This window comes from Ahaetulla prasina, chromosome 5 (assembly GCF_028640845.1).
Source record: "Ahaetulla prasina isolate Xishuangbanna chromosome 5, ASM2864084v1, whole genome shotgun sequence".
Taxonomy (NCBI): domain Eukaryota; kingdom Metazoa; phylum Chordata; class Lepidosauria; order Squamata; family Colubridae; genus Ahaetulla; species Ahaetulla prasina.
Window position 1 is genome coordinate 11652197 of NC_080543.1, and position 22239 is coordinate 11674435.

At 46.6% G+C, this 22239-nt stretch overlaps 1 protein-coding gene across 2 annotated transcripts in view; it reads left to right on the plus strand.

The window, feature by feature from the left end:
* The first annotated feature begins 2080 nt into the window (after positions 1-2080).
* Positions 2081-22239, plus strand: part of LOC131200056 (ras-related protein Rab-38-like) — a 77962-nt gene continuing 57803 nt past the window's right edge. The window contains exon 1 of one of the 2 annotated variants that reach the window (XM_058186392.1): positions 2081-2543. In XM_058186392.1, the coding sequence (XP_058042375.1) occupies positions 2333-2543 (211 nt within the window). In that variant the 5' untranslated portion in view covers positions 2081-2332. The remainder of the gene's footprint in view (positions 2544-22239) is intronic. The other variant, XM_058186393.1, reaches the window with a different exon arrangement.

Genomic DNA, 22239 nt, shown 5'->3' on the forward strand with positions numbered 1-22239 from the left:
ACCCTGGAGGTCTTCTACTCCAGGGGTCTCCAACCTTGGCAACTTTAAGCCTGGTGGACTTCAACTCCCAGAATTCCTCAGCCAGCAAAGCTTAACACACAGAATCATCTATTGCAATGTCCTTCCTGTTAAAGACTACTTCAGCTTCAATCATAATAATACAAGAGCAAACAATAGATTCAAAACTTAATGTTAACCGCTTCAATCTTGATTGCAGAAAATATGACTTTTGTAAACAGAGTTGTTAATGCTTGGAATACATTACCTGACTCTGTGGTCTCTACTCAAACTCCCCAAAGCTTTAACCAAAAACTGTCTACCGTTGACCTCACCCCTTTCCTAAGAGGACTATAAGGGGCGTGCATAAGAGCACAAAAGTGCCTACCGTTCCTGTCCTATTGTTTCCTTTCACTATATGTGCTTGTACATAATGTTGTGACAAAAAAAAAAAAAAGTTTGGAGACCCCTGTTCTAGTCCAACCCCCTCCTAGGGCAGGAAACCCGATACCATTTCAGACAAATCGTTGTCCAATCTCTTCTTTAAAACCTCCAGTGATGGAGCGCCCACAAATTTTGGGGGCAAGTTGTTCCACTGATTAATTGTCCTCACTGTTAAGAAGTTTCTCCTTAATTCCAGGTTGCTTCTCTCCTTGATTAATTTCCATCCGTTGCTTCTTGTCCTTCCTTCAGGCGCTTTGGAGAATAGCGTGACTCCCTCTTCTTTGTGGCAGCCCCCGAGATATCAGAACACTGCTATCATATCACTCCTAGCTCTTCTTTTCATTAAACTAGACGTACCTAGTTCCAGCAACTGTTCTTCATATGTTTTCCAGTCCCCTAATCATCTTGGTTGCTCTTCTCTGCGCTCTTTTTGCATTCATTGTTCTCACTGTCAGGAAATTCCTCCTTAGTTCTAGGTTGTTTCTCTCCTTGATTAGTTTCCATCCATTGCTTCTTGTTCTATCTTCAGGTGCTTTGGAGAATAGTTTGGCTCCCTCCTCTTTGTGGCAGCCCCTGAGATATTGGAACACTGCTATCATGTCTCCTCTAGAACCCCTTCTTCAAAATGCAAAAATCTATACCGATCCCACGGAAGCTAACGAGATTGTTCTACAGGGAAAGAAAGTCTTCTCCAAACTTCCCTCCCTGCGCAAAACTATTCACACAGGCAAAGATCAAAAACTAACTCTTATACTCTTGAACACTCCCTCAAAGTCCTAAAAAGGACCTGTGAATTTAATGGAAATGAATTGAAATAAAATTAACCAAATAGAAGACTCTCAGGCAACATTCTGTCCCATTCAATATGTCACCACTTAGATGAGTAGGGGTGACAAGATAGCAGTCATCCAGTATTTGAGGGCTGCCACAAGGAAGAGGGAGTCAAGCTATTCTCCAAAGCCCCTGAAGGCAGGACAAGAAGCAATGGGTGGAAACTAATCAAGGAGAGAAGCAACTTAGAACTAAGGAGAAATTTCCTTGACAGTTACAATAATTAATCAGAGGAATGACTTCCCTCCAGAAGTTGTGGGTGTTCCAACACTGGAAGTTTTCAAGAAGAGATTGGACATCCATTTGTCTGAAATGGTAGAGGGTCTCTTACCTGAGCAGGGGGTTGGACTAGAAGACCTCCAAGGTCACTTCCAACTTTGTTATTCTGTTATCCTTCCGAGAAAAACTTTAAAGAAATGGGTGCAGATCCCAGGTGGCCCAAGTCTTCTAGGAAGGAAGGAAGGAAAGAAGGAAGGAAGGAAGGAAGGAAGGAAGGAAGGAAGGAAGGAAGGAAGGAAGGAAGGAAGGAAGGAAGGAAGGGGGATGGAGGAAGGAAGGATGGAGGAAGGAAGGAAGGAAAGAAGGGAGGGAGGGAGAAGGAAGGAAGGAAGGAAGGAAGGAAAGAGGGAGGAGGAGGAGGAAGGAAGGAAGGAGGAAGGAGATGGAGGAAGGAAGGAGGAGGAGGAAGGAAGGAGGAGGAGGAAGGAAGTAAAGAAGGAAGGAAGGAGGAGGAGGAAGGGATGAGGGAGGGAAGGAAGTAAAGAAGGAAGGAAAGAAGGGGGGAGGGAGGGAAGGAGGGAGGGTGGGAAGGAAGGCAAGCAGGCAGGCAGCCCGCCAGCTCTCTGGTCGGAATTCCCTTCTGAAGGGTGAAATGTGATCTCTCCCAGAGGGGCCGGAGAGGCGGGGATTCCTTGGCGGTGCCAGATCCCGAGAGGGAGCGAGGGAGAGAAAGAGAGAGAGAGAGAAAGAGAGCGCTCGCCTTCGTTGCTGCTGCTGCCGCCGCCGCCGCTCGCTCCGATCCTCCCCTTGTCCCCACCAGACAGGAGCCGCGGCGGGCAAGATGCGCAAACAACCGCCCGGCCAACAAGAGCATCTCTACAAGCTGCTGGTGATCGGCGACCTGGGCGTGGGCAAGACCAGCATTATCAAGCGCTACGTCCACCACAACTTCTCCCCGCACTACCGCGCCACCATCGGCGTGGACTTCGCCCTCAAAGTCCTCAGCTGGGACTCGGGAACGGTGGTGCGCCTCCAGCTTTGGGATATCGCTGGTGAGTTTCCCCGCCCGGCCCGGAGCGCAAGAGCAAACTTTGCTCCTTGGATGTTGCTCTCCTCCACCTGCTCCTCCTGCTCCTCCTGCTCCTGCTCCTGCTCCTCCTGCTCCTGCTCCTGCTCCTGCTCCTGCTCCTGCTCCTGCTCCTGCTCCTGCTCCTGCTCCTGCTCCTGCTCCTCCTCCTCCTCCTCCTCCTCCTCCCCTTCTTCTTCTTCTTCTTCTTCTTCTTCTTCTTCTTCTTCTTCTTCTTCTTCTCCTTCTTCTCCTTCTCCTCCTCCTCCTGCCCCAGATGATGGACTACAGTTCCTATCAACCCGGTCTCCTGGCAGGCCACAGTGGGAGGTATAGGCTGAGAGGTCAACCAGGCCTGGGCCAGGTTAGGCCAGGTTGAAATCCGTTAGTGGAAGCTGGGAGAACAGATGTACAGGGACCAAAATTGATGGGTTTACTTTTTTTAAACAAGGATGGATAACAGAATAGCAGAGTTGGAAGGGACCTTGGAGGTCTTCTAGTCCAACCCTCTGCTCAAGCAGGAGACCCTATGCTGTTTCAAACTAATGGATGTGCAATCTCTTCTTAAAAACCTCCAGTGTTGGAGAATTCACTATTTCTGGAGGCAAGTTGTTCCACTGATTAATTGTTCTAACTATCAGGAAACTTCTCCTTAGTTCTAGGTTGCTTCTTCCCTTGATTAGCTTCTTGTTCTTTGGAGAATAGGTTGACCCAAGCAGAGGATGATGATGATTGATGGTGATGATGATTGATGATGATTGATGATTGATGATGATGATGATGATGATGATAACAGCATTTGTATGTGGCAATTCAACCAAAGTCCATAGGATACTCAATTAAATATAGAGCAACAAGTACAATATTCTTGTGCAGTCACTCACGCCCTTGTGACGTCTCGTCTGGACTACTGCAATGCTCTCTACATGGGGCTCCCCTTGAGGGGCATCCGGAGGCTACAGTTAGTCCAGAATGCAGCTGCACGGGTGATAGAGGGAGCCCCTCGTGGCTCCCGAGTGACACCTATCCTGCGCAGGCTGCACTGGCTACCTGTGGCCTTCCGGGTGCGCTTCAAGGTGTTGGTGAACGTCTTTAAAGCGCTCCATGGCATAGGGCCGGGTTACTTACGGGACCGCCTGCTGCTACCGAATACCTCTCACCGACCCGTGCGCTCTCACAGAGAGGGACTCCTCAGGGTGCCGTCGCGACAGTGTGCCTGGCGACGCCCAGGGTAAGGGCCTTCTCTGTGGGGCTCCCGCCTCTGGAACGAACTCCCCAGGACTCAACTTCCGGACCTCCAAACCTTTCGCCGTGAGCTTAAAACTCACTTATTCATCTGCGTTGGACTGGGTTAGTTTTTTAAGTTTATGGGTTTTTAATGGGTTTTATTTCTAAATTTTAATTCTGGCCAATTTAATAAGTTTTTTAATAGCATTTTAATTGTATTTATAGTGTATTATGTATTTTTACTTGGCTGTGAACCGCCCTGAGTCCTTCGGGAGAAGGGCGGTATACAAATTTAAATAATAAATAATAAATAAAATAAATAATAAATAATAAATAAAATAAAATAAATAAATAAGTGGGTCAGCAACTTGGATTTCACGACTGGTCTGGCCTTAAGCAGTTTAACATAGTTTGTGGTCACATCGAGGCACATATGAAGCCCTGTTTGTTTGCTGTAGCATCGTGGGCTGTGTGAGCAAATGGCCTGTTAAACTAGGATTAAGATTTAATTGGATAGATCAGCCCAGCCCAGTTCTCTGAGTTGGTTCTCTGAGCCTTGCCCCTAAGTAAGGAAGCGTAATAAGAAAGAATTGTGTAATTGTGACACACTGAATTGTGTAACCTTCTCGGTGACTCGCTGAATCCATTGGGTCTTATGCCCAAGTAAACCATCATACTTTTTTGAAGCCACATTTTTAAGCTCTGGATGAAACTCAGAAATCCAGCGTCATCTCATCTAAGTTGATCCAAAAGTTGAAAAAGTTTGGACTTAACTTCTAAACAAGCGAACACAATACGGCAAACTTTTATTTTATTTTTAACTTATTACACAATTGGCCTAAGACTTTAAAACATTTAAAATTCTAAAAACCCATTAAAATTCATAATATAAAGTTAAAAACCAACAAAATTTAAGCCAGCCCTGCGCGAATAAATAAATGTGTTTTCAATTCGCGGCGGAAGGTCCGAAGGTCAGGTATTTGGCGTAAACCAGGGGGAAGTTCGTTCCAGAGGGTAGGAGCCCCCACAGAGAAGGATCTTCCCCTGGGGGCCACCAGCCGACATTGTTTGGCGGACGGCACCCTGAAAAGTCCCTCTCTGTGTGAGCGTATGGGTCGGTGGAAGGCATGAGGTAACAGTAGGCGGTCCCGTAAGTACCCAGGCCCTAAGCCATAGAGCACTTTAAAGGTAGTAACCAGAACCTTGAAGTGCACCCGAAAGACCACAGGCAGCCAGTGCAGTCTGCGCAGGAGTGGTGTTACATGGGAGCTACGTGGAGCTCCCTCTATCACCCGCGCAGCTGCATTCTGGACTAACTGAAGCCTCTGGGTGCATCTCAAGGGGAGCCCCATGTAGAGAGCATTACAATAATCCAAGCGAGAGGTAACAAGAGCATGAGTGACTGTGCACAAGGCATCCCGATCAAGGAAGGGGCGCAACTGGCAAACCAGGCGAACCTGGTGAAAGGCCCTCCTGGAGACGGTCGTCAAATGATCTTCAAATGACAGCCGTTCATCCAGGAGAACACCCAAGTTGTGCACCCTTTCCTTTGGGGTCAATAACTCGCCTCCAACAGTCAGCCGCGGCTGCAGCTGACTGAATCGGGGTGCCGGCATCCACAGCCACTCCATCTTGGAGGGATTGAGCTTGAGCCTGTTTCTCCCCATCCAGACCCGTACGGCTTCCAAACACCGGGACAGCACTTCAACAGCTTCGTTGGGGTGGCCCGGGGTGAAGAAGTACAGCTGAGTATCATCAGCGTACAGCTGGTATCTCACCCCAAAGCCACTGATGATCTTACCCAGCGGCTTCATATAGATGTTGAACAGGAGGGGCGAGAGAATCGACCCCTGCGGCACCCCACAAGTGAGGGGCCTCGCGGCCGACCTCTGCCCCCCTGTCAACACCGTCTGCGACCGGTCAGAGAGATAGGAGGAGAACCCCCGATAAACGGTGCCTCCCACTCCCAATCCCCCTAACCGGTGCAGCAAGATACCATGGTCGATGGTATCAAAAGCTGCTGAGAGGTCTAATAGGACCAGGGCAGAGGAATAACCCCTGACTCTGGCCCTCCAGAGATCATCCACCAACGCGACCAAAGCTGTCTCCGTGCTGTATCCGGGTCGGAAGCCGGACTGGAACGGGTCTAGATAGACAGCTTCATCCAGGTATTGGGGTAGCTGCCGCGCCACAGCACTCTCTACAACCTTCGCAACAAAGTGAAGGTTGGAGACCGGACAATAATTACCCAAAATAGCTGGGTCCAGGGAAGGCTTCTTGAGTAGGGGTCTCACCACCGCCTCTTTCAAGGCAGCAGGGAAAACCGCTTCCAACAAAGAAGCGTTGATAATCCCCTGGAGCCAGCCTCGTGTCACCTCCTGAGTGGCCAGCACCAACCAGGAAGGGCACAGGTCCAGTAAACATGTAGTGGCGTGGAGCCTCCCCAACAACCTGTCCACGTCCTCGGGAGTCACAAGATCAAACTCATCCCAAACAATCTCAACAAGACATGACTCCTCCCTCTCGCTTGGATCATCCCAATTTCCGTCCAGACCATCCCGGAGCTGAGCGATTTTATCGTATAGATAACCACTAAACTCCTCGGCACGTCCCTGCAAAGGGTCATCCTGCACCTCCTGATGAAGGAGAGAGCGGGTCACCCGAAACAGGGCGGCCAGGCGGTTATCTACTGACGCAATGAGGGTAGAGGCGTAGGAACGCTTCGCCTCCCTCATTGCCACTAGGTAGGTCTTAGAATAAGACCTAACTAGTGTCCGATCAGCTTCAGAATGACTAGACCTCCAAGTACTCTCTAGGTGTCTTATCCGGCATTTCATCTCCCTCAGCCCCTCGGAGAACCAAGGGGCCGGCTGAGATCTGCGCCGGGTCAGAGGCCGCAAAGGCATGACACGGTCCAAGGCTCCAGCCGCGGCCTATTCCCAGGCCACAACTAGTTCTTCAGCCGTGCCGTGGGCCAGATCCTCAGGAAATGGCCCAAGCTCCGTCAGGAACCTCTCAGGGTCCATCAGGCGCCTGGGATGGAACCAACGTATTGGTTCCGTCTCCCTGCGATGGTGGGTGGCGGTTTGAAGGTCCAGGCGAAGGAGAAAATGATCTGACCATGACACCGTTTCTGTTGCTAAATCATCTAATTCCAGATCATTTAGCCACTGTCCAGAGATATAAATTAGATCCAGCGTGCCTCCTCCCATGTGCGTAGGGCCATCATTTACTCGAATCAGGTCCAAGGACATCATGGAAGCCTGGAACTCCCGAGTTGCAGTCGATGACAAGCCGGTCGATGGCAGGTTGAAATCCCCCATGACTATAAGTCTGGGGGTCTCAACCGCCACCCCGGCAAGTACCTCCAAAAACTCGGGTAGGGCTGTGGTCACGCAGCAAGGAGCCAGGTACGTGATCAACAAACCCAACTGATTCCTATGGCCCCACCTCACAAAGAGGGATTCACAGCTGGCAATCTGAGGGACAGTGGCCTCCCTCAGCTCTAGATCTTCCTTAATAACAACCGCCACCCCCTCACCCCTACCTTGGGCCCTCGGTTGATGAAATGCTTGGAAACCCGGAGGGCACAGCTCAACAAGGGGGACCCCCCTCTCTGGGCCCAACCAGGTCTCCGTGATGCCCATAAGGTCCGCGGACTCCCCCTGAATAAGATCACAAATCAGGGGAGCTTTATTAACCATGGACCGAGCATTACATAACATCAACCGAAGACCCAAGCTCTGAGGATCATGGCCACCCGAGGAACGGGTAGGGACTGAGGGGCCAGAGCACGTGATCGCTTTCAAACAGCGAGCACGTGCTCCCAACACTCGATATGCCCCCCCCTCCGCCATATCTGCCTCTCTCACTTACCGTACAGATTGAACAACCCTCTAATCCTGGAACAAACCCCTCCCCCTCTGCCTTCAGACCAGATGCCATAGTGCCGCGAATTAGCACTGGGGCTGGATCCCTCCCCGACGTGTTTTTACCCCCACCCGTCATATCCCTCCCCCCCTTAAAAAACCCTTATTTAAAAATCTATTTAAAAATCCCCATATATATGTATATGTATATGTATATGTATATGTATATGTATATGTATATGTATATGTATATGTATATGTATATGTATATGTATATGTAGGGCTTGTCATATTCGGGTCTTTTCCCGTGTAAAGTTGAGAGTATCTTGGCGACGTTTCGACGAGGTCTCACTCGTCATCTTCAGGCTGGTGCTTATGGCTTCGTGCTTGTGCGAGCTTAGCGTAGTCGGAGCTGTCGTCTCTCTATAAATACTGGTGGAGAGGTGGGGAATGTTGCTGTAAGTGGGTTGGTTGGCTGTGTAGTTGCATCTTGATTGATAGGTGGAGTGGGTGTTTGCAGATTAGTCGGCTTCTTTGTAGCATCCTGTGTGAAGGTAGTCCTAGTTGTGTGAATGAATGGACATAAGCGGAAGACTACCTGTACAACATGAAGTAAGAATCTAAGCTGTTTATTCAATCATCTCTTCCATTCCATTTTTTGAGAGATATAGGTGCGAAGAGAGTTTGGGGTACTTCCGCACTTATATCAAGTTGTGTAATGGCTGTGGCTTCTTGAATTTGCATTGTGGAGACAAGGAGACCAAAATTCGCATTTTCACATATTATTTTATTATAAATTCTACAGGGACATTGGATCTGCTTATATCCTGCTTGCAATATGTGCATTTCCAGTAAGGCCAGATAATTTATAAAGTGGACCATTTCTTCTGGAACAGAGGTCTCCAATCTTGGCAACTTTATTACTTTTTTTAAATTATTATTATTTTATTATTTTTTTAAATTTGAATTTATATCCCGCCTTTCTCCGAAGACTCAGGGCGGCTTACACTGTGTTAAGCAATAGTCTTCATCCATTTGTATATTATATACAAAGTCAACTTATTGCCCCCAACAATCTGGGTCCTCATTTTACCCACTTCAGGAGGATGGAAGGCTGAGTCAACCTTGAGCCGGTGAGATTTGAACTGCTGGAAGTCAGCAGAGTTAACTTGCAATGCTGCATTCTAACCTATCTTCCTTCCTTCCTCCCTCCCTCCCTCCCTCTCAATAGCACTCGGACTTATATACCGCTTTACAGTGCTTTACAGCCCTCTCTAAGCGGTTTACAGAGTCAGCCTATTGTCCCTAACAATCTGGCTCCACATTTTACCCACCTCGGAAGGATGGAAGGCTGAGTCCACCTGGAGCCTGGTGAGATTTGAACTGCCAAATTGCAAGCAGCCGGCAGGCAGCAGAAATAACCTGCAGTACTGCAGTCTAAACACTGCGCCACCATTTTATACCCATGCTTAAAACAGGTAGTCCTCAGCTTACGACCGCCATTGAGCTCAACCTTTCTGTTGCTAAGCGAGACAGTTAACTTGCAGGATCCAATCTGGGTCGGTCACCAGGACCAGAGGTTTTGTCTTCCGAGCTTGTGTTGGAGCCCATCTTCAGAGAACTTCTCTCTCAGTTAAGTGAATTGTAGTCCAGTGAATGTTGTCCCGTTTTACAACCTTTCTTGCCACCGTCGTTAAGTGAATCACTGCAATTGTTAAAATTAGTAACATGGTTGTTAAGTGAATCTGGCTTCTCCATTGACTTTGTTTCCCAGAAGGTTGGAAAAGATGATCGCGTGACCCCGGGACATGGCCACCGTCATAAATCTGAGTCAGTTGCCAAGCGTTTGAATTTTGATCACGTTACCGAGGGGATGCCGCAACAGTCACGGGTGAAAAATGGTCGTAAGTCACTTCTTTCAGTGCTGTTGTAACTTCGAACAGTCGCTAAATGAGCCGTTATAACTCGAGGACTCCCGAACTGTGATATCAGAAAATAACATTTTCCATCAGCTGCTTTTTCCAAGGGAAAATGAGAGTAGAGACAGACAAGAAGAACATGTCTGTTCCACCCACGCTTACTGAACTTACCTGCATGAAACATTGCAATTTTTTTTCTTGCAAAATCCTTCCGGATTCAGTGCCGTCTTCCTGAAAATTCAAACATCTACACGCACCATTGCCGTGTTTATCCTAATTACCCTAATTGCTACACTGTGGGGATTTGCAAACAATAGCACACTCTAATGCCACCTAATTATACCTGTTATATTAACTGCAAATGGACTTTAGATTTCTTCCTGTTGCAAAACACGTCTATCGGAATGTGTTTTCTCAATGCTATTCTTGCAAAGGTCAAGAGTCCGTACTAAAATTAGTATCAGCACTTCAGAATTTCAGAATGGGCTGTTCCAGCCTCTTGATGCAATAAATTAATCTACTAGGGGTTAATGAATGGGGAGGGGGTTTGGAATTTTCTCCGACTTAATGTGGGGGGACATAACCAGTGGTGGGATTCAAATAATTTAACAACTGGTTCTCTGCCCTAATGACCAGCTGAGTAGGCGTGGCGCAGTGGTCATGTGACCGTGTGGGCATGGCCACTTCAACGTCACTCACGTCGATGGGCGCTTCGCCTTAGCTGTTACAATGTAATAAGGGTTAACCAGAGAGGCAGTTTCTGTAAGCAGGGCAATAAAGATTAGGCTAGAAACAACACCAGAATGTTTCCTTCCTGCCTTCCTTACAGGATTAGCCCTGTAAAGTGGAAAAAATAAGATTTCTTCCAATAACTGGTTCTCCGAATTGCTTAGAAGGTTAACAACCCGAATAGGTGCAAACTGGCTGAATCCCACCACTGGGCATAACTTGCAAGTGACAGGAGAGAAGTTAGAAAGCAACCTTAGAAAGTGTGACTTCACAGGAAAAAGTAGTGGAAATGAGGAACCCACTTCGTGGGTCAATCCTCAATAACTGAGTTTACACATGCTAGGGCTGTTCCATCTCTGACCTTGGGGAGGGGAGTAGCACTTCTCTGTCCAAATTTAGTATGAAATCTGAGGGGTTCTTCTGTCCCCTTCCCCACTTCAGACACACGAGCCAGCGGATTCACGGCTCTTATCAGTCCTGGCAGAGAAATCGCAGCTGCCTGCCAAAGTTCAAACAAATGACTCACATAGCAAGACTTTCAGCTCTTTTTGAAACGGTTCAGCTAAACTTTTGCTTCCTGTGGAGTGAGAGCAGTCCCAAAGCTCTTTATATATCCTGTGGGGTGGGGCTCCTGCCCTACCCTTCCCTTTGATGACGCCGCCTCGCTAATCTTCTGAAGCGCAGGTCAACCCAAGCTTGATTATTATTATCAGCTGGGTCTGAAGGCGTAGCCTGGGGAAGGGAGGAATCAGGAATGTCGGCCTCATTATGTCCTCCGACTGGTCTGGTTCTGGCTCCTGGAGCCGAGCCAAAGGAATCGGTGCTCCCGAGGTAAGCCTTACTGGCCCTTCCCCCTCACTCTCTGAGTCACTGTCGGGCATGGGGTCAGATTCGGGGGCTAGAGTCACAACAGGGGTCTTCCTGGCCTTGTAGCTCCTGATTGAAGAGCAGGCGCAGAGGTGAAATCTACTTACCTTCCTTACCGGCTTGGGAGTGCATGCATCGCACATGCATGTCACATGTGCGTGCAGACCTTCTGCGCATGCGCAAAACAACATATTACACCCGGGTGGGTGGGCAGAGCTTTGCTCCACTATTGCTACTGGATCACCGAACTACCGGCTGTGATCACTACTGGATCGCGTGATCCGGTCCGATCTGGTAGCATTTCACCCCTGAGCAGGGGCCACCTGTGGCCTTTGTACAACTCCATGTGGTGTGACCTTTCTAAATCAGGGGCAATTACTCATGCCCTAGTCACCTCGTGGTTTGACTACTGCAACACACTCTACGTGTGGCTGCCCTTGAAGACCACCCAGGATTTCAACTGGTCCAGAATGCAGCCGAATGGGCAATGATGGACCTGCCTTGGAATATATGTACAGGTAGACCTTGACTTACAACGGTTCATTTAGTGACTTTTCAAAGTTACAATGGCACTGAAAAAAGTGACTTATGACCCGTTTTTCATACTTATGACCGTTCCAGCATCCCCCGTGGTCACGTGATTTACATTCGGATGCTGGACAACTGACTCACATTTATGACGGTTCCAGTGTCCCAGGATCATACGATCATTTTTTGTGACATTCTGACAGGCAAAGTCAATGGAAAAGCCAGATTCACTTAACAACCATCTTAATAATTTAACAATTGCAGTGATTCACTTAACAAATGTGGCAAGAAAAGTCTTTAAATGGGGCAAAACTCACTTAACAAATTTTTCACTTAACAACATAAATTCTGGGCTCAGTTGTGGTCATAAGTCAAGGACTACCTGTATGTATGTATGTATGTATGCATGCATGAATTGATGGATGAGTGCATTAAAATCTATCTATCTATCTATCTATCTATCTATCTATCTATCTATCTATCTATCTATCTATCTATCTATCTATCTATCTATTACATTTATATACCGCCTATCTCATTTTCAAGCAACTCTGAATGGCTTACAACATAATAAAATAAAAATATAAAACAATTACAGCATTAAGCACATTAAAAATATTGAGCATTAAAAGTTAAACATTAAAGTTAACAACAAACTGGGTAGAGAGCCAGTTTGGTCTAGTGGTTAAGGCACCAGGTTACAAAGCAGAAGACCGTGAGTTCAAGTCCAGACTTAGCCACGAAGCCCAACGGAGTGATTCTGGACCAGTCACTGTCTCCCAACCCAACCCACCTCAAAGGGTTGTTGTTGTTGTTGGGGAAAATAGGAGAAGGACGATACATTGGGATATGTTTGCTGCCTTGAGTTATTTGTAAAAATAATAAAGGCAGGATACAAATAAATAAGATTGTCTTCTAATCTACTGACCACCTCCAGAATGGGATTGGCAGAGTCAGGTTTTTGGGTCCTTCCAGAAGAGGCTGGGGGCACAGAGGGCATGAACCATGGCAGAAAAGGATTTCCTGAAAGCCAGCTGGCTGACTCTGAGCCAATGAGACGGTGAATTCTAGTCCCGCCTCAGGTATGAAAGCTGGGCCAATCACCAGGAGACTGAGTTCTGGTCCCATCAGAGACATGAAAGCCAACTGGGTGACTTTGGGCTAATCACTCTGTCTCAGCCCAACCCACCTCACAGGGTTGTTGTCATGGGAGGAGGGGAAGGACAGAAACGAGTATTCGACACACTGAGTTACTTATAAAATAATAAAGACGGGATAAACAAAATCAAATAAATATTGCTATCCAAACTGCTATCCAGTTACACAGGAGTGAAATGTAAAATTTGTTACTACCGGTTCTGTGGTGTGTGGTGGGGGTAATGTGACTGGGTGGGCGTGGCCAACTTTTTTTTTTAAACTTTTAAAAAGATTTTTTCTACAACCTCTTCCGCCGAAGATGTGTAGAAAAAAATGCTTTTAAAGGGTTCTGAGAATCCCAGCTGAGTTGCCTGATTGCCAGAACCTTTTAAAAGCATTTTTAAACAACCTCTTCGGCCAAAGGTTATAGAAAAAATGCTTTTAAAAGCCTCTGACAATCCCAGCTGAGCTGCGCGATCATCAGAGGCTTTTTTTTTAACTTTTAAAAGCATTTTTTCAGCCAAAGAAAAAATGCTTTTAAAAGTAAAAAAATTAAAAAAAACTCTGATGATCACGCAGCTCAGCTGGGCATGGGGGGGGGGAAGGGATTTTTGCTACTGGTTCTCCGAACCACCCTCCACCATCGTTACCGGATTGGGTGATCCGTTCCGAACCGGGAGCATTTCACCCCTGCACTTACAAATCCTGCTCAGTAGAGTTACCACATCTAAGCTGCTTTTAATCCCGCCACCCTTTGACTGAATGGAGCATATCTCCAACTGAGGTTATTCCTGCCTCAAAGTGTCTGAATAATACTAGTCAAGACACTAGTGTAATAAAGTTAAAAGTTGGCAAAAACCTGTACATTTACAAAGCAAAACCTGGTTAAAAAAAGGTTCTAGAATTTCTAGATTTTAAATTGAAAACGTATCTACCGTACGTAGACCAGCCAAGCTCAATAGGCACATCATTTTTCCATTTTCTATTTGGAAAAAAAATAATATCCCTCATTGTTTAGAATACCTCTAGAGAAATGCCACTTTCACAAAATTATGTGTTTTTTTTCCTCCCTGGCCACTTCCTCCGTATAGAATTATTACTCCGCATTAAGCCGCTGCTGGGCTAATGAAATTTGTACATCGGTTTTAATTATCATCAATTTGTAGTGGTGATTTGCCAATCTGGCTGTTTTCAAGCTTGCTGGAAATATTACAATTTCCAGTCGGTGTTCAGTAGACACCATCATTTTGCAGCCCTCGAGCAACCGGCAGTTTATGACAGAAAATGCTGCTTTTTTGTATGTTATATAAAATGTGGGAGGCAAAGGAACACTGGAGGGGGGGGGGAAGGGGAGAGATGGCCCGCCCTTGCGTGTCACGTGTGAAGGGGCTGGGGTTGATTCTTCCCCGGGCTCCGAGTGAGTTTTTTTTTTTTTTGGCTCTGCAGCGAGAATGTTTTTTGCCTCCTGCGGGGCGGATTCCCGGAACAGAGATTTACTTTGCATGTGGTTTGCCCGGAATTGACCTGGTGATTTTTTTAAAATTATTTTTTGTTCACCCAGTTGTTTTGAGTTCCGCTGGAGAGTTTGGCTCTCTTGCATTCTTTTTTTTTTTCATTGTTTATTTGTGCATTTGTCTTCTTCTTTAAATGACATAAGTTCTTAATAGAATAGAATAAAATAGAATTTTTTTTAATTGGCCAAGTGTTCCACCATCTTACAACTTTCTTGCTAGGTGCGTTCAAACTATATTCATGGAAATTTTGGGATTCACTGGATCCCATACGCTGGGTACTGTTCCTAGTTGTGAATTAATCAGGGTTTACCTAATTAAATAGAATAGAATAGAATAGAATAGAATAGAATAGAATAGAATAGAATAGAATAGAATTTTTTATTGGCCAAGTGTGATTGGACACACAAAGAATTTGTCTTGGTGCAGATGCGCTCAGTGTACATAAAAGAAAAGATACGTTCATCAAGAATCACAAGATACAACACTTAATGGTAGTCATAGGGTACAAGTAAGCAATCAGGAAACAATATAAATCGTAAGGATACAAGCAACGAAGGAAGGACATTGTAATAGATGATTCTATGAGTTAAACTCAGGTCATGTCGAAGGCGGCGTAGTTCTAAATTTTCTAAAGCCAGGATTTCAAGTCTGGTGGCATAAGTTATTTTGTTGTATTCAGTGGTGTGTTGTTTTTTTCTCCCTTCCTCAAACAGCAACTGGGTTTGGTTGGGGTTTTGTTTTGTTTTGGAACGAAACTTTGTTTCCACAGTTTTTCTTTCTTCCTTCTCTTTTGTTCTTCTCTCATCCAAGAAGCGTCTCACTTCGCTTCAGTTCACTTCACTTCATTGTTTCTCACTTCACTTCGCTTCATCTCTTGAAAAGCGGAGGGTGTTCCACGAAAAAACAAACAAAAAACCAGAAAGTCCAGTTGCCTTTTGGAAAAAGCATCTTTATCACCAGATTGAGAATCTCCCTTGATATGGGACACATTTTATCAATGGCTAGATAGCAGTATAGAAAAATAGAATAGAATAGAATTTTTTATTGGCCAAGTGTGATTGGACACACAAAGAAATTGTCTTGGTGCATATGCTCTCAGTGTCCATAAAAGAAAAGATACCTTCATCAAGAATCATGAGGTACAACACTTAATGGTAGTCATAGGGTACAAATAAGCAATCAGGAAACAATATCAATATAAATTGTAAGGATACAAGCAATGAAGTTAAAATTATACAGTCATAAGTGGAAGGAGAAGGGTGATGGGAACAATGAGAAGATTAATAGTAGTGCAGATTTAGTAAATAGTTTGACAGCATTGAGGGAATAGAAACAGAAGTTAGAAAAGAAGAGATATAAAGGGAGAAGATGGTATAGAGCAGGGGTCTCCAGCCTTGGCAACTTTAAGCCTGGAGGACTTCAACTCCCAGAATTCCCCAGCCAGCTTCATGATTCTTGATATGGGACACATTTTATCAATGGCTAGATAAGTCCTCCAAGCTTCAAGTTGCCAAGGTTGGAGACTCCTGCCATAGACAATCTCCATAGACACCACACGCACACACAGTGATAATCAGCTCCACTGAACACAACTCGAGAGGGATAGCTGTCTAGGCCCCCTCTCCCCACCGAATTACAAATCCCATCCTCCCCAGTTTGCGTGAACATTGCTGGTTGGAAGTTGGTAACTAAACATAGTTCGGTGATGCCAGGCTGGGGCTTTTATCCATCCTGCTAAACCAAGTTAAAATGAGATTGTGGCAACTTTAAGATGTGTGGACTTTAATTCCCAGAATTCCCCAGCCAGCCTTGGTTCTGGATTGCATATGCTACCCCAGTCCCTGAATTGGGAATGCTTCTGGCTTCTTGAGTGCACAATGACCACAACTGAGCCCAAAATTTATGCTGTCAAGTGAGACATTTAAGTGAGTTTTGTCCCGTTTTACGACATTTCTTGCCATGGTTGTTAAGTGAATCACTGAAGTTGATAAGTTAGTAACCAGGTTGTTAAGTGAACCTTGCTTCTTCATTGACTTTGCTGGTCAGGAGGTTACATAATCCTGGGACACAGCAAAGGTCATAAATACGAAACAGTTGCCAAACATCCAAATTTTGATCACATGATCATAGGGATGTTGCAAAGGTCATAACTATGAAAAATGGTCATAAGTCACATTTTTCAGTGTCGTCGTAACTTTGAACGGTCACTAAATGAACTGCTGTAAGTTGAGAACTACCTGTACCATGATTTTCCTGACAAGATTATGATTATGTTGAATTTATGATTGTTATTGGCTAGATAGGATCACCTTTGAATTACAGATCGTCTTTGACTTATGACCACAGCTGAGGCCAACATTTCTGTTGCTAAGCGAGACATTTGTTAAGTGAGTTTTGCCTCATTTTATGACCTTTCTTGCCACCGTTGTTAAGCGGATCCATGCAGTTGTTAAGCTATTTAACATGGTTGTTAAGGAATTGGCTGGGGAATTCTGGGAGTTGAAGTCCACCCATTTTAAAGCTGCCGAGGTTGACAAACGCTGATATAGATATTAGAAATGTTCTTAAAAATATAGAAATTAGAATTTCAGCCCTGAAGCATCCACCCAAAAAAGCTGAGGCGCATCCATGGGTGCTATTCAGCAGATTCTGACAGGTTCTGGAGAACCGGTAGCGGAAATTTTTAGTAGTTCAGAGAACTGGCAAATTCCACCTCTGGCTGGTCCCAGAGTGGGGTGGGAATGGAGATTTTGCAATAACTTTCCTCCAGGAGTGGGGAGGGAATGGAGATTTGGGTAGTATCCTTCCCCTGGAGTGGGGTGGGAATGGAGATTTTGCAGTATTCTTCCCCGTCACACCCACCAAGCCACGCCCACCAAGCCACGCCACGCCCACAGAACCAGTAGTAAAAAAAATTGATTTCCACCACTGGGCGCATCTAACAGAAATCATTGGTGCCCAACATTATTCAAGAATAAACTTCATTTCATTCACCCAAATACTTGGATTGGATTGGAGCATGTCCCATTTTTTGAAAGGCGAAATATATCATCATATTCCATCCTTCAATGGCTTGGGGGAAGGTGGGGGGGAAGGTACTGAAAACCCATTTTACTCAGGCAATTTTCCACAAGCACAAATTAATAGTGAAGGGAAATTCATCAAAAGTAGAAAGTGACAAATCTGATCCAAGGTTTCAACATCTGTTCCCTTTCTGGTGAAGAGAGCTACTGTATCTATACAAGCCAAAACAAAACAAAAATGCAAGAGGCTTGATTTATAGGAGGAAAGACCTTTGTGAACCAGGATGGAAAAAATAAATATTTACATCATGACAAATTATGTTTTTAGGGGTCAGCGTTGGCTCCTGGCAGAGAATTCCCTTCATTCAGATACTGTAGTTCTCTATGTGGTGCATTTTCACCCCTCTTTTTATTTTATCCGGAGGAAATGGCAATTAAAGTTATTCATTAGGCTGGAAATTATTGTCAAATACAGCTATATGTTAAGCCTGTGATGGCAAACCTATGGCCCGCGTACCACAGGTGACATGCAGAGCCCTCTCTGCGGGCATGCGAGCCGTTGCCCCAGCTCACCTCCACCTTGCAGGTGCGCAGGCGCCTCCCGCCAGCCAGCTGATTTTGGGGTCTCTGCTTTGCATCCTCAGGGGGCGGGGTGCATGCGGGAAACATGGGTGCATGCGTGAGGGTGTGGGGGTCATGAGCACAGGCGTGGGGGTGGGAGTGGGGGCGGGGTGTGTGGCATCCCCCTTGCGGACTGTTTTTGGTCCCAGGAGGCTGCAGGGAGGCCTGCTAGGCCCAAGACAGGGCACGGGAGTGGGTCCTGTGCACTGTTGTGGCTCCAGCCCCCTCCCCCGGGCCTGGCCCCCTGCCAGAGAGTGACTCAGAGAGTGAGGGGGAAGGGCCATCAGGGCTCCCTTCTGCAGGGTCGGCCTCTCTGATTCAGCTCCAGGAGCCAGAGACAGGCCAGGTGGAGGAGGTGACGAGGCCTCCGTCTCCTGTATCTCCCCCCGCCCAGGCAACGCTTCCAGACCCAGCTGTGGACAATCAGTCCTGGTTAGATCCCAGGTTTCGTAGACAAGAGAGGCGGGAACAAAAAAAAGGGGGTGGGGCAGGCCTAGAGACTGCTGAGTCACGGAGCCAGACCCCACAGGGTATAAAAGCAGGAGGGGCTGCTCTACTATTTCGTGACAGACAAACGAACTGACTGGAAAAAACTTGAGCTGAATTATTTGACTGAGCATTTGGCCTGAATTGCTGTTTGTTCCTGACTTCCTGGTTGCTCCAGTAACGAGCTTCTGTGATGCCGGCATCTGGGAAGATAAAGGAAACCTTGGTATTTATTTATTTTATTTATTATTTAAATTTTTATACCGCCCTTCTCCCGAAGGACTCAGGGCGGTTCACAGCCAGATAAAAAATACACAATAATACAATATAAATACAATTAAAATACAATTAAAAAACTTATTAAATTGGCCAAGATTAAAAATTTAGGATAAAAACCCATTAAAAACCCATAAATTTAAAACTAACCCAGTCCAGCGCAGATGAATAAGTAAGTTTTAAGCTCGCGACGAAAGGTTCGGAGGTCCGGAAGTTGACGGAGTCCTGGGGGGAGTTCGTTCCAGAGGGCGGGAGCCCCCACAGAGAAGGCCCTTCCCCTGGGCGTCGCCAGACAACACTGTCGCGCCGATGGCACCCTGAGGAGTCCCTCTCTGTGAGAGCGCACGGGTCGGTGAGAGGTATTCGGTAGCAGCAGGCGGTCCCGTAAATAGCCCGGCCCTATGCCATGGAGCGCTTTGAAGACGTTCACCAGCACCTTGAAGCGCACCCGGAAGGCCACAGGTAGCCAGTGCAGCCTGCGCAGGATTGGTGTCACACGGGAGCCACGAGGGGCTCCTTCTATCACCCGCGCAGCTGCATTCTGGACTAACTGAAGCCTCCGGATGCCCCTCAAGGGGAGCCCCATGTAGAGAGCATTGCAGTAATCCAGATGAGACGTCACAAGGGCGTGAGTGACTGTGCACAAGGCATCCCGGTCTAGAAAGGGGCGCAACTGGCGCACCAGGCGAACCTAGTGGAAAGCTCTCCTGGAGACGGCCGTCAGGTGGTCTTCAAAAGACAGCCGTTCATCCAGGAGAACGCCCAAGTTGCGCACCCTCTCCATCGGGGCCAATGACTGGCTCCCAACAGTCAGCCGTGGACTCAGCTGACTGTACCGGGATGCCGGCATCCACAGCCACAGCCACTCCGTCTTGGAGGGATTGGTAGACGATCGTTGGTTTGCTGCCAGAGCTGATAGCTGCCGGGACTACATTGCTGGCTAATTGAGTCAGTTCACATGTTTCCCAGACTGAGGTGTGGGGGGGGGGACAGAACATGCACATTTGTGGGAGGGTGAGGGTAGCTCAGGGGGGGGGCACCCACATTGCATTATGGATTATTGCTTTCGGCACGCTTTCAGCACGGGATGACAAAACGGTTAGCTGTTATGTATCTTTAAATGTTTTGGCGGGAAAAAAGCATGTTGCTGATTGGTTGAAGCCGCCGGTTAAACAGTATATAAGGAGAGGTTTTTCTCCAGCCAGGTTGCTGGGTTCACCATATATTAAAGAGCTGTTGTCACTACCCTGGTCTCCAGCCTCGTTACTTCCCGAACTTAACACTGGCGGCGAGGTGGGATCTCGAGGCTAAGGAGCACCAGAACCGAGCTGAAGCACGGAAGAACCGAACCCAGCAAACCCAGGGCAGAAAGCGGAGATGGCCAGTTACACTCCGCCCGCCGTTTGACCCAGCCAGAGAGAAATGGGGAACGACATGACCCGTTTGAAAGCTTCTAAACAAGCGAACTGCAAGGAGTTCAGACAACCATAAAGGGCATATTTCTTGAGCCACTGCGGTCCCGAGGTCATTGACATCGCGGAAGCCCTGGCAGAGCCAACATCGGTACAATCGGTATCGTGGCAAACTCTGCAAACCATGTTAAAAAACCATTTCGCGCCAACGCCGTCCAAATACGTGCGGCGTTTTGAATTTGGAGAGCGCCGACAGCTAGAGGGAGAATCCATCGGCGACTACATGGCCGCCCTGCGGAAAGCCTCCAAAGACTGTGGGTACCGAGACCTGGACGAGGCGTTGCTGGAGCAACTCATCCGTGGGGTCAGAGACATGCGTTTGCGGAGGCGGCTGCTATCGAAAAGCAATCTAACGCTGGCAAACGCCCTGGACGAAGCCAGAGTGCATGAAATGTCCACCCAAGCGGCGGAGACCCTGCAAAAGCCTCTCACACCGAAGGCGAGCACAAAGTCAACCCCGGTGCACCAAGAAGAGATCCACCTTTAAAGCGCTCCATGGCATAGGGCCGGGTTATCTACGGGACCGCCTACTGCGACCAGATACCTCTCACCGACCCGTGCGCTCTCACAGAGAGGGACTCCTCAGGGTGCCGTCAGCTAGGCAGTGTCGTTTGGCGACGCCCAGGGGAAGGGCCTTCTCTGTGGGGGCCCCCACCCTCTGGAACGAACTCCCCCCAGGACTCCGTCAACTTCCTGACCTTCGAACCTTCCGTCGCGAGCTCAAGACACATTTATTCATCTGTGCAGGACTGGCTTAGATTTTTAAATTTAGAGGGGTTTTAAATTGATTTTAATATTTATATTTAATATTTATATTTCTATTTTTAATAATTCGGGCGCTAGAATAAGTTTTTTAAGGATTATTTTAATTTGTATATTGATATTGATGTTTTATATGCCTGTGAACCGCCCTGAGTCCTTTGGGAGATAGGGCGGTATATAAATTCGAATAATAAATAAAATAAATAAATAAATAAACTACCCTGGTCTCCAGCCTCGTTACTTCCCGAACTTAACATTAGCCATAACTGTGTTACGCTGTTCATTCTCCCCTAACCTGTCGTATCTTCATTTTAATGGGTACAATTGCTAATGGATCTTCACACAGCATTGTATCCATCTTTGATCCTTGTCTTGATTTTTTTTCTTAGTTGGTCTATTTTAGATCACTCATTAGCATTGAGTTAAGGTCTTGGTATATTGGAGATTTTACAGTATCCTTCCCCCTGGAGTGTGGCGGAAATGGAGATTTTATAGTATCCTTCCCCTCTCATGCCCACAGAGCCACGCCCACAGAATCAGTAGTAAAAAAAAAAATATTGAATCCCACCACTGCTCTCCTTGTACTGCCCAATGGAATTTAGGGAAACAGCAGCACCAGCAAAACTATTACAAGCTTCTTGTCAGTCATTGAGTTTTGAGTTCCTTTCAGACATAAAGAATAGAAGAATAATCATCTGAAACATCCTATGTGTTCCTCTTTGTTCAAATGGACAAAGATGGGGTGGGAAGAAAATTGTTACTCCAAAGAATTGGAGGGTTCTAGGCTTTCTTCTGGTTCAACAGTGAATGAAATCTGAAGTCTTGAGATTATCACCAAGGCAACAAGACAAGGCTACACTTCCATATAAGGAATAGAATAGAATAACAGAGTCCGAAGGAGGACTTTTAGTGCAACTCCCTGCACAGGCAGGAACCGTACACCACTTCAGACAAATGGTTGTCCAATCTCTTTTTAAAAAACTTCCAGTGATGGAGCATACACAACTTCTGGAGGCAAGTTGTTCCACTGATTAATTGTTCTCACTGTCAGGAAATTCCTCCTTACTTCTAAGTTGCTTCTCTCCTTGATTAGTTTCCACCCATTGCTTCTTGTCCTGCCTTCAGGTGCTTTGGATAATAGGTTGACTCTCTCTTCTTTATGGCAACCCCTGGGATAATGGAACACTATAGTTAGCAGTTGTGGGTTGTTTTTTTTTTGTTTTGTTTTGCACTTGTGTCAGAAGCGTTGAGG